The sequence below is a fragment of the Rutilus rutilus genome (assembly GCF_951802725.1).
Source record: "Rutilus rutilus genome assembly, chromosome: 3".
Lineage (NCBI taxonomy): Eukaryota > Metazoa > Chordata > Actinopteri > Cypriniformes > Leuciscidae > Rutilus > Rutilus rutilus.
Window position 1 is genome coordinate 16,197,417 of NC_140211.1, and position 16,782 is coordinate 16,214,198.

Sequence of the window (16,782 nt, forward strand, 5' to 3'; positions counted from 1 at the left end):
GGGGCAGTTCAAAGCACATGTCAAATGAAATTATGTTCTCATGTGGAGCTTTAATGGAAATGATTAGGAAATAACAGCTGACTAAATTGACTCATTTTGTATTGACAGACATTGGGTTTGATTCAACAGCAGCCACAAGAATGGAGCTGGAAAGAGAGAATAAATCTGATGGTTAATGATAGAGATCTTACAAAATGTCAAAAGTCGGAATGCATGTTTGGTTTGGGATCGGTACCGGGGTTTTTTTATGTTTTAAAAGTCTCTTATTCTCACCAAGACTGCATTTATTTGCAGTTGTATAAGCTGAATTTTCAGCATCATACTCCGGTCTTCAGTCATATGATCCTTCAGAAATCATTCTTATATGCTGACCTGCTGCTATTTAGCCTGGCAAGCCAGACCTACATCAAGATGTTAGGTCTGGCAACTCACCATAGACACGGCTCAATCTGAGGGGCGGGATAAACGGCTGTCTTTCAAATTCCCTCGGCACGCAATAGGACAGCGCTTCAACCAACCAGAGCGTTTTCCCAACAGCTGAGCTAACGTTAGGTGATCGATTCAACTTTTGCCATATCTGGCCAGCAAAACTAAGAACACATCTTCCTTTTTTAAGAATGACTTAAGTGCCGTTCTTTGCTCTTTTCTCAAAGAAAAGCTTAACTCCAAGTCTTCCAGAGTCGCGGCCAAAGCCGATTCGAAAGACCGCTGTTCGTCAACAGCCATTCTTTGTTTTCAAGTAGCAGGGAATTCACGCGGAACCGTCACAACTCTGTCGTCATTATGTTAAGCCCGCCCACCGACTCTATACACGATGTGATTGGCCTGACCTGAGTTTGGTTTTTCCAGCTTAAAAAGTCAACGGAGAGTTGCTAGACTACCCTGGAAGCAAAATAAGTGTTGCTGCCGCTAGGGTGCGTCTAGATTTCTAGGCTAGCTGCTATTATTATCAATGTTGAAAACTGCTACTTAATATTTTTCATTTTTTACTTTTTTTTCATTATTCTTCGATTCTTCGAAGATGGAAATCTTTTGTGACATTATACGTGTGTCTTTACTGTCACTTTTAATCAATTTAGTCATCTTGCTAAATTCAATCAAAAATGTTTAATTATTCAATATCAAATCAATCTCAAATGTAATGTACACACGTAGTGCAAACATCTATATGTCTGTGTTTCAGGTTGTTCTTGTTGAAGAGTGATCTGGAGTGGAATGAAGAGAAAGCAGATATCCTGGGTCAGGGTGGCAGCGGCACCATCATCTACAGAGCTAAATACAGAGGCCATCCGGTGGCTATTAAATGCTTCCACTTCAAGAAATGCAGGCAGCAGTCGCTCAACAGTAGCACAGGTACTTTACTCTCCTGTACTGACCCCTGCAGTTCCTCTGAAAGCAGCCATTATTATCTTTAGGATATGATCCGTTAGTTCCGCTCACTGCAATGTTTGGATTTGCATTCGATGTGCTGGATGAACGATTTTAAAGTCAGAGGTGATCAGTTGGGGAAAGTAAGCCATGTGTTCCAGCAGGCGTACGTAAGGTCAGAGGTCAAAGTGCTGTCGTTCTACTCGAGGCTCGCAGTGGGACGCACAGCGTCTGTAACTGATGGAATTTCCTGTTAACAGAGAAACGCTAATCTTCACCGGATTTCTCCCGTTGTGTTTCTTTCTCCAATCCAAAACCTAGTGAGCTGCAGAATTTAATGAGATTGAAACAAGTTATTATCTTGGAAAAACTTGTTTCTGCAAATTATAGTTTGAACAAGACAAAAATACTAATTAATACAATTATTTTTGTAGCTACTACCAAAGCAAACGATAGACATGGCGCTAGCAATTTTTATTTGTTAATAGTTTTTCATCTAAAGGACTCACCAAGGCTGTAATAAAACAGTAAAATGTAAAAACAGTAATAAACGCGTGCACAGATTGCTGCTTCAGACACACAAACACAAAACACACAAAATTGTCAAAATTCCCGATTTGTAGGGTATCCTCCTAAGCAGTCTTAAATGAGTTAAAAAGTGTTAAATGAACGTAAAGAGTTGTGAGAAAATAGGATGTGTGTCAGATCTTATTCATGTGCTTCAGATCTTAAAGTGACAGCAGCCTAATAAACCTGTTGCTGTCTGTGTCATTAATGTTAATCAAACAAGAAGACAAAGGGAACCGGTCACTGCTCTTGACTGAATAACTTTCGGCGCTTTAATAAGGATTAATCTATATTCTTCAATTTATAATTTATGCAGTGAAGACTTTGCTGTGTTTAACTGCACAGATACAGAAATTATTCAAGAAATTACTCCGTTTTTTTTATATTTAACCATTAGACCTACCTGAAAATCTTAAAGCACTGCTTACAAGGTCACATGGGTGAAAAACAATGAAAACAATAACTTTTTTGTGCATTTTAGCAGGGCAGATAATGTGAACCGGCTCGCCTGAGCAAGTAGAAAAAAAACTTAGGCTGTAGAAGGCACCGGGAACCGGGACAACCTCGCCTCAGCGACTGCAGGATGAGCCATCTCAGCCTGCCTGCCCCGTGTATGAGGAGCTTTTGGAGGTTATGGAACTCGAGAAAGAGGGAGTCACTCGTTGCAGATTAGACAAGCGATTTGTATCTGGACATAAGTGCCCGAGTCCCGTGAACCTTCCCTTTCTTCCTGATCTCCATACAAAGATTGACAGAGCATGAAAGAAGCTGTATTAAGCCTGCATCCATTGATTTCAGTATGCTAATTATGAGAATGTCGAGGGCATGCGTGAGCACGGATACGTGTCAATGCCTCCCATTGAAGAGACGCCCGCAAGGGGGAAACATTGACACTGAATGCTCCGACCCTGCCATCTAAGCCCTTAGAGTTACATCTCGCTTAAATGGCAGGGCATACATGGCAGCAGGTCAGGCTGGCGCTGCTTTGCACACTATGGCAGTGCTGCAAGCATACTAAGCCAATCTGCTAACTCTGAGGGACCTGGACCAGTGTCTTTATGAGGGTCATTATGTGGAGTATTCCGCTCCCCCAGAGCTACGTCAATGCTCTGCAGGTCCTGGAGAGCCCCTTTTTTGGGCTGAGTTACTCCCCTCACTTCGAGGGTCGATATGCTGAGTGTCTGCTTTCTAGGACTTCATTCTCTGAAATCCAGTGTGAAGTGGTTATTGCCTGTTTGCAATACCTTCTCATCGGAGGCCTGTGTGAGTGCTATATCTAGAGATTCTGCTTTGGGCAGATAGTTTGTAGGTTGCTAGGATAGCAGGAGTCAGCCTCCCTGGCGCTTTTATGTCCCCCTGAAGTGACAGGCCAGGGTCTCTTTTGAGCCTGGCCATATTTCCTCAAAGGAATCTTTCTGTAGGTAAATGATTCAAAATCTTAGAGCTATGCCTACCGCTGTCACTTGGCCCTGCGAGGACTTTCCTCGTTTAGGGTATGTAGTTTGGGCTGTGGCCCTTGGGAATAGTGTCACTGACAGCAAGCTGGTGACTGCTTTTGGGGAACCTGACTCCGAGGGTAAGGTAAGGAGAGTCCGATTATTTAGTGAATAGTCACAGCCGATACGGCATGCATTCCCCTCAGCATGGCAGAGTGGGTATTTGTTCCCCATAGCGTCTTGTTCAGATGCACTGTGAGTTCCCATTCGAAAGGAAACGTCTCGGGTTACAAATCTAACCTAGGTTTCCTGAGAAGTGGAACGAGACTGGTAGTGACGTCATTGGCTGATACAATTGTCGTGTTTAGACACGTGCTTCAGACACCGGTCACACAGAGGCATTCCCCATAGTGTCTTGTTCAGACGTAGTGTCTCGTTCTCCTTCTCAGGGAACCTAGGTTACATTTGTAACCCAAGAAGTTTTTTATGATTAAAATGTTTTTATAATCACTTTTATTCATATTTTCAATCATAGTAGTATTGTACACTATAGTCATAGTCATACAGTATAGTATTTTTTTTTTTTTTTACAAGTTAGTGGATCGCATACCTGAACAAAGCAAAATAAACCTCTTTAAAATGTAATGATCTACAGGGGGAGGTTTGGAGTTCTGTAATAAGTTATGTGATGGACTTTTTAATTAATTATAACTAACATTTGTTTTTCTTGCTGGAACAACATTCAAATGCTTCTGAATTTTAAATGTATGTTTCCCCTTTGGCGAAAACCCGTGACTTTGGTTGTGTGAGTGTAAAAATAACAAATATGGGAAATGAAACTAGACAGATGTCTAGTTTTCAAACCTTGTGATTATGAAGTAGGCTACCTATTAACAGAAGGGTTTGTCTATGAAGAACAAATCAAATTGTAGGGAATTATGTAATGTATCATGTCATTTTCGCCATGCCCCTATTCTATCAAAACTGTTGTATTTGTGTTTACTGGTGGGATTCTCTCTGAAATTTTTCTGAGATCCTCCGGCCTTGCTTCTTGGGAGATTCTCTGAGAATTGCTCGAGTAATCTCCTGGCCGTGATTAAAGCATTTAGAGGACATTTGCTGAAGTCTGTCTGTTTATTAGCGCTGCGCAGCAAGTTAGTTAGGGGAACAAGTTAGAGTATAAGATTAGACCACTCAGCCGACGTCGATGTGTAGACGCACTAGAGTATAGGATTAGCACCCAGCTGACGTCGACTGTAGATGCGCTAGGGTATAGGATTAGACTCGGCCGACGTTGACGTGTAGACGCTCAGGGGACATCGATTGTAGACTAGACCCAGATATGAAGTTAGGTTTAAGGAAAAATCTACCACAGTTATCAAACTTTATAAACTGTTGTTTTACAGCAGCAAGATTCAATGCTGACAGCACATCTCAATATAATGATTTTCCTCTGAGCTGTGTCACGCTCCACTAGTTTCTGCGTTTCTCTGACCTTGAAGGCCTCTTGCCTTTTCTCTCTGCTCCTCCGTCCGCTTCCTCTAATCCTGTGAAATGTTTCCGAACTATTTATGATGTGCAGTTTGTCATAACGTACACTGCAAGCAAGAGCGAGCTCCTGCAGGAAACTGAAGAAAAAAAACTACGTTTGCAGGTTTCTCTTCATCAGCAGCTGTTTTATGTGGACTATTTCTTTGTCAGCATTCACTGCTGTTTGAATTGGTTTCTCAGCGGTTCCCGGTTTTACGTCTCTGTTGATTTATTCCCTCCTCTACTCATTCTAGAGGTTTCTTTACAATAAAGACTACTAATAAATCTAGACATTTACTTTTATGACAAAGTTTATCTTCTTCATGAATTCCAGACGTTTCTTGTTCAAAGTTTCACCATCTTTTTGTCAAGTGCATTCATGTACTGAAGTTTTATGGTCTGTAAAGTAGTGCCCTATGGTAACCAATGACAACAACGGATGGCATCTGCCCTTTGGATGAGGCCTCTGAGGAAGCTTGCAGAATCCTCATCTACTTTTGTGGCAAAAAAATAAATAAATTAGAAATAATCAATATACAAGCCGGCAATAGAATAGTGTTAAAGTGTTAGTGTAGATATAGATACAGACAGAGAATGATCGTATTTCAAAATAGATTGGTTTATAGATATTACAAAGAAAACCTCAATAACAATATAAACAAATATAATTTAAACTAACATGTTTAAAGGTGCATTTGTCATAAACCCATGTAATAATTTTGAAGGTCAGAGGAGAATGGCCAGACTGGTTCGAGCTGATAGAAGGACAACAGTAACTCAAATAAGCACTCGTTACAACCGAGATCTGCAGAAGATCATCTCTGAACACACAACGTGTCGAGCCTTGAAGCAAAATGGGCTACAGCAGCAGAAGATCACACCGGGCGGGGAACACTCCTTTCAGCTAAGAACAGGGAACTGAAGCTACAATTAGCATGGGCTCACCAAAATTGGACAATAGAAGGATGGAAAAACAAATAAATCACCTTGTGGCTTTTCCAAACAGATTTTGGAGTCAGAGATATCTGCTTTATAATGAGAGATTTTAACATTACATTTCTCAAAAAAGTATATTGGGAAGGAGCATTACATGTACTATAAGAGGAAGTCACATGTCCTCTCACATCACTGTTTTCATTGTAGATTTGATTTCAGTTCACTTTTCTCCTGTTTGTTTTGGAGAAGACGAAAAAGTGAAACATCATAAAACACTGTGGCCTACTCTGAAAGAAACACATGGTGAAATAACCCAAACACATTGATGTTAGTATAGATCTTGATTTATGCAAGTAGGAAATGCTGTCAGTAAAAACTGGCCTGAAGTAGCAGACTTCAGTTCTCCGTGAGTCAGTTGTTGAATTTGAGTGGAAATAACCAAAGACACACGGCAGCCCGGTCATCCGTCAGCCAACCGAACGTAAATCATGTCTGTACAGCGCAAACTATCTTTTTTTTGCGCCCTGGAACTCACGGTCACTAACCAAAAGCATGTTAAACTCCTTTCAGCAGCATTGAGACTTCTGCGTATTATTTCAAGCTACCGTTGCAGCATAAAACAAACTTTTTACAGTGATGTGTGACACAGCAGGAGAGAAACTGCAGCAGTGCTCATTAAGACTTTACAGTGACAGGCGCTGACCCCATACCAGCTCAGATTAAGTACATGTGAATAACCAGAGCCATTAAAAACCCTGCAGCTATAAATCAGAACATTTTAGTTTCAGGTCAGGGAACAGTTAAGGGTTTCCTCTTTGAGGTCTCAGACTGGATTTGATTTATTTATTTTTTTACTGTACTGCTTAATGGGAAAGGTCAGTATGCGTTATGTAAAACCTGATCCTTGACCTCTGCTCTTTTAACCTCACAGTATGTACTGCCAGCACATACAGGACAAATAATCAATATACAAGAAAAAACATCTGGCCTATTTCTTTTATTATTTTATTATAATACAGTACAGTAGCAGCAAGTATTAAAGAATAAAATAAGACTTGCCATAATTGTCAATACTCTAGAAATCCTTTCGGCAACAATAAATTTGGATATATTCATTTTTTCATTTTTATATATATATATATATATATATATATATATATATATATATATATATACATACACATAGATCTTTGTAAAGTTCCAGATTCACATGCTTATGTGTTTTCACTCATCATCGATAATTATTCCATAACCTGAGGTAAAAGTCTGAGCTGAACTCTTCAGGCCTGCAGCTTAATAATGCCATCTTGAATGTATCTCTTCACAGACACCATGGTTAAGCACCTGCAGTCCATGGACGCTGCCAGGAGCTTCTCAGAGTTTCGTCAGGAGGCCAGCATGCTCCACTCTCTGCAGCACCCGTGTATCGTGGCTCTGGTGGGCATCAGCATACACCCGCTATGCTTCGCCCTGCAGCTGGCGCCGCTGGGCAGCCTCAACACCATCCTTGAAGAGAAAGCGAAAGGTGACACATTGGCACAGAAACTGGCCTGTATTTTTACATTTATACCAAATGTATAAAGATCAGCCTTAATGATCAGGCAATATTATAATTCATTATACATTGTTATAAATTTTGATATTTAAATAATAAATAAATTACTATGATATAAATATAAACACACACACACACACACATTACATTCTTACATTGTTCTATATATTTTTATTTTTATTTATTTTTTCAGCTGTCAATTTAGCAGTTTCTTTCAGATCTGCATAACGTTTTTCAGACAATGTAGTAAATGTACCATAAAGACACTATTTGTGAGACAATTGTTTGTTAACATTTTATGCTTCAGTCTTTTAATGGTATCAGACGTGAGCAAACCTTAAAAGAAAAAACTGCTCCGATCTTCTGTGCCACATTAAGTGGTTCAATAAAATTAAAATTATCTAAAAGTTCACACACAAAAAAAAAAGTATCATCATTTACATCATTTACGTTAGTGTTGGTTATTGTTTGACTTTTAACTATTCCAATTCCGATTTTGTGCTTGAATGGTTTAAATTACATTAAAATTATATTATGTTTCTTATCGAATCACTGTCACTAAAATGGAATCAGTTCTCAATACCCAACCTTAACCCTCATGTCATAAAAGCATCATAAAAGTAGTCCATACAAGGTCATATCATGGGTTCGTCTGAGAAACAAACTGAAATTTACATCTGTCCTTTCTGCTTGACTGTCCTGAGGTTCTCTCTACATGCCGTTGGGTCACATGCTCACCTTCAAAGTGGCCTATCAAATCGTGACAGGCCTGGCATATCTTCACAAGAAGAACATTATCTTCTGTGACCTCAAGTCTGACAACATTCTGGTGTGGTCTCTGGATGCGGAGGACTCTGTAAACATCAAGCTGTCTGACTACGGCATCTCCCGACAGTCCTTTCACGAGGGAGCTTTAGGGGTCGAGGGCACGCCCGGGTACCAGGCTCCAGAGATTCGGCCTGGCATCGTCTATGATGAGAAGGTACTTACTGATCTGATGAGTTTGATTGGCTGTCAAACAGCCACCGAACTAGCTTGTACTGTATCAACAAAGCTCAAAGTCTGTTTACTGCCTGAATTCTAATTTAATTCAGTTTCAAGGGTCCAGTCTTTACACTCCATGAGTCAGCTGTCATGACCATATAATGCTGGTTAACCACTAGCTTTTACACAACGATGCCAGAAAGGGATGTTAATATGACTATTTGCAAAGTATTGCATGTGCTTTGAGAAACTTCATCACAATTTTTAATAAGCTTCACGTACTGTTTCTTTTTTTTTAAGCTCTTCAGTGCACTTTTTTAAGTGTTTTATATTTACATTTATCTATTTGACAGTCCCGCTCTGACTGTTTTCTGATAATTGAGCCCCAAAATACTTTTTAACTGGCTTTTCTCAAAAAAATGTATGCTAGTGTATCTCTTACTTTAGTATTATTTATTTACTATAATATTATTATTTTAATATTTTGAATTAGGATTTATATTTTGTTGTTTTGTTTGCACTTGTCATTTTTATAGTTTTTCATATATTTTAAAAAATATTTCTATTTAGCTTTTTCTTTTTTTTCTTTTTTTTTTTTACTCGTGTAAATAATTGTGCATTAGTGTCAGCTGATCATGATTGTGATTTTTGGCATGTTTTTACAAACTGAGGAACTAGTTGAAGTGATCTTCAGTAATCGACAGCACTCCACAGTATCTGTCAGTAGAGCTTAACTTGTTTTAAACCAAGAACATTCCTTTCAGTTGTTTGTCTACTTCACGAAACCACATTCAATAGTGAATCTGAGAGCGCTCTGTCTTCAGGCTGTTTAGAGAAGTGTTCTTTGAGATTGCATATGCCTCCCTGACTGTCGACATCTAGGGATTTTCCTTCAAAGACGGATTTGAGATCCAGTGAGTCTTTTAGGTCAGTTCACGGTGGCTGATTTGTTTTCCAGTTTGGTTTGCTGAGTATGCATGGATCATGTCCAACAGAACAGAATGAAATCCATTACCATGTTTCTAATGGAATTTGTATGACCGTGTTTCCTCAACTTTCATGCAACGTCATTAGAGAATGACAGGTATTCATAGATGTTTTAGTTATAGGAGCACAGTGGTGTCCTGCATACTGGTCACATTTGTTTTGGATTTTTTTGTTCTTCACTGGTTTTTAGGTCCAGATGGAATCTAGATGTTTTTCTACATATAGTTTTTGGAGGGAAATCTACAGAATCTGCAGAAACATGATTTTGTTTTTCCAGTAGACTGTTAAAAACACATCCCATGCATCCTGAGTCCTTTAGGTTGTGTTGCAGTCTGACAACAAAACAGCATGCGATTTTCACAAGTGCTTTCCAGTTTTGTGTGTAGTATGTATAGTAAGTAGGTGGATTGTGGGCAGCTGTAGTGCCGTCTGAAGATGAAAATCCAACCGCCCTACGCATACCACAAAACTCTGAGACTGCATTAAATCCTATTTTCATGTATTATTTGAAAGGTGAAAAAATGTAACTCTAAAACAAATTTGAAATACAATGAAGAGGAAATATTTAAGGTTATATTTCTATTTCACAAATCAAATCTGCATAAATTTTCATTCAGATTATGCTGATAATATATTTTGGGCCAGATTTACTAAACAGGGCAAATTAGCATGAGAACGCAATTCCAAAACAGCGCAGATGGGAGTTCAGCGCGTGATCTGCTGACGACCCGCAAATTAAAAGAGCACAGACGCAATCTACCAAGAGCAGTGCAAATTAGCGTCTAATATAGAAATAATGGTGCAAACACCAGTAAATATAAAAGCGCAAACCTTAGTAAATCACCTTGCGTGATTAATTTAAATACTTCCATAAATTTTGTGTAGAAAACGGAAAAGGAAACTCCTACAAATTCATATGCGAAAAGGTCAGCCGCAAAAATTACTGCCCACGCCTTTTCAGCGCAAATTTCTCACTGCGTGTCTTTAGTAAATCCTGACAGTAGTTTTTTTAACGCCGAAAGAGGGTTTGCGCTATAGCAAGCTGTTAGTAAATCTGGCCCGTTTTAATGTAAACAACAACAAAAAAAACTTCACAAACTGTTGAATTAGAAATGTATTTGGGCATTTCTTCTACAAAAATAACAAGGAAAGACAGATTTATATATATATTTTTTTTTAATAAATGACTTGCAGCCAATAGAAAAGCACTAACTAGGAAAATGGCTCAAGGAAGACCCACAAGATAAATATTAAAATCCCCCAAAAATGACCTTTTCATTAAATCAATATACTGATCAAATTTCATCATACTGGAGGAAATTGTTGTTAATAAACTAAAATAAATAAATAATAATAAATCAGTTGCTTAAGCTTATATAATAATGAACTGGGAATAGTTTTTTTTTTTTTTTTTTTTTTTTTTTGAGGACCTTATGTCGGTGACCTTTACATTTTGTTCTGTTTCTTGTTTTTTATGCTCTTTGAAAAGGACAAAATTGAAATGCTAATCAGAAGCCTTTTTTGTGGTCTCAGACTTTTGGACCCCATTGTGTTTCATGGAAGAAAGAAGGTCACATAGGTTCCCTTGAATATAAACCAACAGGAATCATTCAGTGGTGTTTCTTCTGTCTCACTCTGTGATTGACAGCTTGATCTTTAGATTAAAGTCTCCTAAGAGACATTTTAATTGATCAATGATTAATGTAATTGCTAATCAAATCATTACCGTAATAGCCTTTTAACGTGAGATATCTGCACTCAAGATTGAGAGAAAATAGTCTCTGTAGATCTGCCGTTTGTGTGTGTGTGTGTGTGTGTGTGTCAACTACAAACTATTTCCTGCTCTTTCACATGCCTGCTCTGTGATGTCATTTCAGGCTCCCGAAACTGAAGTGAAATGTGGAAGCATGCCTTTTTCCTTTGTGTTGGCAAAGCAGAGCGCTCTAAAAATAAGGTCCAGGATTGACACGGCTCTCATCAAAGCTCATGTCCATTTATAGAACTGACTTAGAAAGACGTTTAATAAAAATATGTCACCGTCTCCAGAGCATCTGTCGAATCAACCACAGGAGTGTATGACGTACATGCTGCTCTGTCAGTAATGATGTTACTTTTGTAACTTCTTCCTTTTGTGAACTCATCCTTTTCTTTTCCATCTCTCCTCCCTTCTAGTCTCACTTTTACCACTGGGCACCGCATTTGTTCTGGGCAGGAATACTTACACTTGCACTGCAAAAAATGATTTTCCAATACAAATATCTAAACGTTCTGAAACCAAGATACATTTACTTGAGAAACAAAATAACTTGAGGTATTAAGTCTTGTTTACTGAAAAAATTTACTGGACAGGAGCGAGCCCAGATGTTTATTATTGTTTTCATTTATCAGATTATTTCACAGCCAGAAAGTAAAGTGAAATATACAGTTTGGCTTGTGGAGATGTAGTTACCTTCCCTGCAAAATGGGAATTGCATGGAGCGAATTGGCTGTAAATGGACCATGGGCCATCTGAGACTGTTTAACAACATTACTGTGGATTGCTTTTAAATGACTGTTGTCATATCTGTGATTCAGGTGGATATGTTCTCGTACGGCATGGTTCTATATGAGCTCTTGTCCGGCCGCAGACCATGCATGGGTCAACACCAACTCCAGATCGCTAAGAAACTATCTAAAGGACTCAGACCAGCGCTGGGCACCCCAGAGGAGGTGCAGTTTCACTGTCTGCAGGCGTTGATGCAGGAGTGCTGGGACACCAAACCAGAGAAGGTACAGCGTGGTTCTGTTTTTACTTAAAGGCCACCTATTATGCCCCTTTTCACAAGATGTAAAATAAGTCTCTGATGTCCCCAGAGTATTTATGTGAAGTTTTAGCTCAAAATACCCAACAGATCATTTTTTACAGCATGTTTAAATTGTCACTTTTTGAGGCTGAGAAAAATGCGCCGTTTTAGTGTGTATCCCTTTAAATGCAAATGAGCTGCTGCTGCCGGCACAGAGGGCGGAGCTTTAAGAGCTTGCGCTCAGTGTCAGAACAATCTCATCTCACAGAATGATAATATCAAAACAGAAACTCTCAGTAGCGGTGTTCATTTCGACCCGGAGTCGGACAATGATGCGTTTAATGAAGTTTATTGTACATCACACAAAAGATGAAGCGTCAGTTTTACTCCAGAAAATCACAGTAAGAGCTGAGTAAACACAGTATAAGAAGTGTGCATTAAAGTCTTATCCATAAACTCTCTCTCTCCCTTTCAGTATCATCAACACACACAGCGAATTACACAAAACACTTTGTTACAACTCACAGTAAACAAATATATACACACCTTTTCAGGGGGTGCTTAATAAACTGGTCAACTTACAAAAACAACTCAGATGAACTGTAATAAAGTGCGCGCTTTCCCTTTCATTACTGCCGTGACCAGTAATGCTAGGCCTATCGCACCGGAGACTGTAAACTGGATCATGAACAGTTGGTAGATCCATCCTCGAGTCCAACTCGATCCAACAGATCCATCCTCGAGTAACAACGAGAATAAATGACGACTGCAATGTTCATTCTTACATCTTATAACAAAACATCTCATTTGCTTAGAATACATTCTTGTCTACGGCTGCTCCGGCGTCGAAACAATAGCGGACTGTGTTTAGCTCACTCAGGGCGGGTCTACGCTAATATGGCAGTGTCAGTCAACAGTTGTGGGAGGGGCCTGTGCAAATCTACGTCACTTTGCCCAGAATCTGAAAACGGCTTGTTCTGAGACACTGCTTATTATTTATGGGGATTAAAAAAAAAGCACTGGGTGGATTTTTAGCATTACACATGGTTGTGTACACACACTGCCAACACACATTTGTGTTCAAACACCATGTAAAGGTGAATTTTGCATAATAGGTGCCCTTTAAAGTGCCCCTATAATGCTATTTTAAAGGTTCCTCATTTTGTTTTGGAGGTCTCCCACAATAGGTTTACTTGCATTCAAGCTCAAAAAACAATTTATTTTCTCATAATAAACATTGCAGCATCAGCTCTTTTCTCAGTGTCTGAAATGGTTCAATAAGGGATTCAGTTTCTCTAAGCCCCTACTTTCCAAGCAGGTTCTCTACTCTGATTGGTCAGATGGCCCAGTCTGATGTGATTGGTCTACCACTTACAACTGCTTTTTTTATGGTATGAATTCGAGTCCTCACCCTTTGGAAGTGCAACGTTTTACCAAAACAAACTAAACTCTTCCAGGTCTCAGCTACAACTACAGTGTTTAAGGGCGGATCAAAGGAGATGTTGTGTGCGAGCAGCCAAATAAGACCATAGGCTAGCATGGAAGAAAGATTAAAGTTACTGACGACTCGTTTCTGGGAGTTCAGGAACGATTTTCTTTTTGGAAGTCATTTACTTATTTATCGTGCACTGACCTTTTACATTTATAAATGGTAGTAAATAATAAACTTCTAAGTTTAAACATACACACTACTTGTAAGGTATTATCCAAAAAAGCATAATAGGTCCTCTTTAAAGATGCTGTCAGTGTGAATGCCTCATAATATTAAGTTGATTGCATAGAGAAAAATACTTCCAACCAGTAATTTTGGCTTGGGATAATGTCATTAATTAATTTAGTTAGCTTGTGATAAATAAATAAATCTGTTTATGTAGATAAATACAAAGTTGAATATTGCATTTTTACTTGGGGGAAAAAAAAGTTATATTATTGAAGATAAATGTTTCAAATGGAATTTTGATTAATAATTTAATTTAAAATAATATTTTCATTTAGCAATGATTCATTAAATTCACAGGTTTACGTGGCAATGAATTTACTTTTCAAATATATTCAAATAGAAAACAGTTATTTTTACCTTGTAATTATATTTCTCAATATAACCGTTTTACTGTATTTTTGATCAAATAAATGCAGCTTTGGTAAGTATAAAATACTTCTTTCAAAAACGTTAAAACATTTTACCAACCCCAAACTTTTGAATGGTAGTGTACAGTATGTCATAATGGTTACTGTCTTAGTTCTTCACATACACCTGAGGCAAAAATAGTCATGTAGGCACATTTTAACCTGCAGATGTTGTGAAATAAGGCATGTGCTATATCTAATAATGTCCTGTCCTCCTGTGGCTTTAGCGTCCCCTGGCCGCTCCTCTCATGAGACAGATGCAGGATCCCAGTTTTGCTTGTCTCAGGTACCTGCTGTCCTGCCAGGAACACAGTCAGCTCTTCTTATCGCCGCTGCAGGGCCACAACGCCGTATTCTGGGATGGAGACAAAGACGACAGGTGCGTTCTTGGGAATAGAAGCATGAAAACATGCCTTTCTTACATTTTCACGTGGCATTCCTTGTCAGATTGTGCTGGTATCATTAAGGTTTGTGCATATGTGATGTGTTTGCAATTTTAGATTTCGTGGCTCTGTTCCAAAACCTGATAAGCTGACATCCTGTGTCTACTGCCTACAAAGCTGTCTTCTAAGGCAGCATCCTAAATGAAATATAAGGTCCTAGATTACTGATTTGGCATTCTCTAAATAGGCAGTTTCAACTTATTTTAAAAGAGTCAGTACGCTGTTAAACTACTGGCAATGACTGAAACATCTCCAGTTGACTAGCAGAGCATTCATTTAGTTTGTTTGTTAAAGCGATCTGGCACTGGAATGTGTTGTTTGTTTTTTAAATCATGCTGAGCGTTCGTTATCGCTGTTATTAGTGGCGGAAGACAACTGTGCTCTCTTTGCGCTTGTGCACTTCACACAGACGTGCGCTTCAATCTTCAATCTTTCGCTCAACGCCGTTGTGGAGACTATTCGTTCTGGTGAAATAACAAAATGCACACAAACGTGTCCATGCTCTTGATATACAATCACTGATTAACCTCTTTGGCTTTTAATGGGGAAAAAAACTATACAAGGGTGGATTAGATCCTACAGAGTTCTACAAAAGTTCTACAGACCATTATGGTATAGGAGCCTTCTATGTAAATTAATGCATTTATTCACTGATGTGAAGAATCTCTAACAATATTGTATTATAGTAGATGTAAGGATGAAACTATCACATTAAACATGAATTTTATGTAGATAAATTAAACTCAATGTACTATTGAAATTGATTTCTGGACATTGTATAAAAAGTGGGTGGGACAGGAGCGGGAGTAACAATAACAATTCAAAGTTATGCCACTGAGTATGAATTTATTTATAAATGTTTAATTACATTGAACATTCTATTCTAGGTTGTTAATGAATGAGTCTTAAGTATATTTAATATAGTTAATTTACATTTCTCTAACTTCATCCCAGTGTAGTATTATTTATTTAATATTGTAGTATTTAAAAATATTTTATTTTTATATTTTATATTTTTGCTTTAGTTAATGTATTGTGGTGTTTTTTATATTTCTATTTAGCTTTATTCAGTTATTTATATTTTAGTTTTCAGTAATTTCAGTACTTAAACTTATTTTAATTCAGTTAGTTGCCAAGGCAACAAGTTTGTTTTATTTTTAAGTTTATTTTATTTCTGCTTTATTTCAATTAATGAAAATATTTATAAAAGTTGAATGATTGTTGTATACATCACATTGTATGATAGGATTACCTTCTCCGTTAAGGATGCACCTTGGAATTTAGCCGAAACATGAGGGTTTTGGAACAGCTTTCGTGTCATTAGTGCTCCTATGACGCCTTAAAATGCTGCCTATGTATGCAGCTCACTAGGTTTTGGAGCAGGTATTAAGTGATGAGACAGAAAGGCCAAAGAAAATGAAATCTCAAAGAACAGGTTTGCACTTTACAGAAATGGCCCTCGTTATAGTTGAAAAAAATCAATTATTAAATTAGTTCATTTCATCTGTAAAGCAGTTCTGCAAAAATAATTATATCATCGTCCAGCTCAGTTCAGTTCTCATACAACAGCATCAGTACAGTCAGATCAGTAATATTGCTGAATATTACAAGCCCCCATACCAGCCCATAATCAACCCTTTCACTCCATTTCCCTCATTTAAATGCTCTCCCGTTATTCTATTTACCGCCAATTGCTCTCCTTCAGACCTCTTGCTCACTCATATAAACACCCTCATTAAAATCATTCAGGAATCTAATTTTCCAGCTTCTCTTGACGCTCTCAAGCCTCCTTTCAAAAAATGACTCATTTTAATATTCATGAACATGAACATATATATGAACTTCTTATTATGCATGACGGCCTAACAGGCTGATAAATGCCCTGCCATCTACAGCTGGCCTCATCTGATCATTGGCTGCTTTGTTTGTGAGCATTGGATCTTTCTACAAAACACTTAGACGAAAAGGCTTCACTTTTATCTTGCAGCGCAGGTGTTTGCTATTACCATCTGTGCCCGTCATCATGCCAAATGGAGCTGCTGTAGTCGCATTGGAGGTTCCTTCAA

The 16,782-nt window shown here is 38.3% G+C and overlaps 1 protein-coding gene across 1 annotated transcript in view; it reads left to right on the forward strand.

The window, feature by feature from the left end:
* Window positions 1-16,782, forward strand: part of lrrk1 (leucine-rich repeat kinase 1) — an 85,432-nt gene that overhangs the window by 50,397 nt on the left and 18,253 nt on the right. Inside the window, exons 25-29 of the mRNA XM_084404699.1 lie at window positions 1,184-1,353; window positions 7,165-7,362; window positions 8,097-8,374; window positions 11,938-12,132; window positions 14,501-14,652. Coding sequence (XP_084260825.1) covers window positions 1,184-1,353; window positions 7,165-7,362; window positions 8,097-8,374; window positions 11,938-12,132; window positions 14,501-14,652 — 993 coding nt within the window. The remainder of the gene's footprint in view (window positions 1-1,183; window positions 1,354-7,164; window positions 7,363-8,096; window positions 8,375-11,937; window positions 12,133-14,500; window positions 14,653-16,782) is intronic.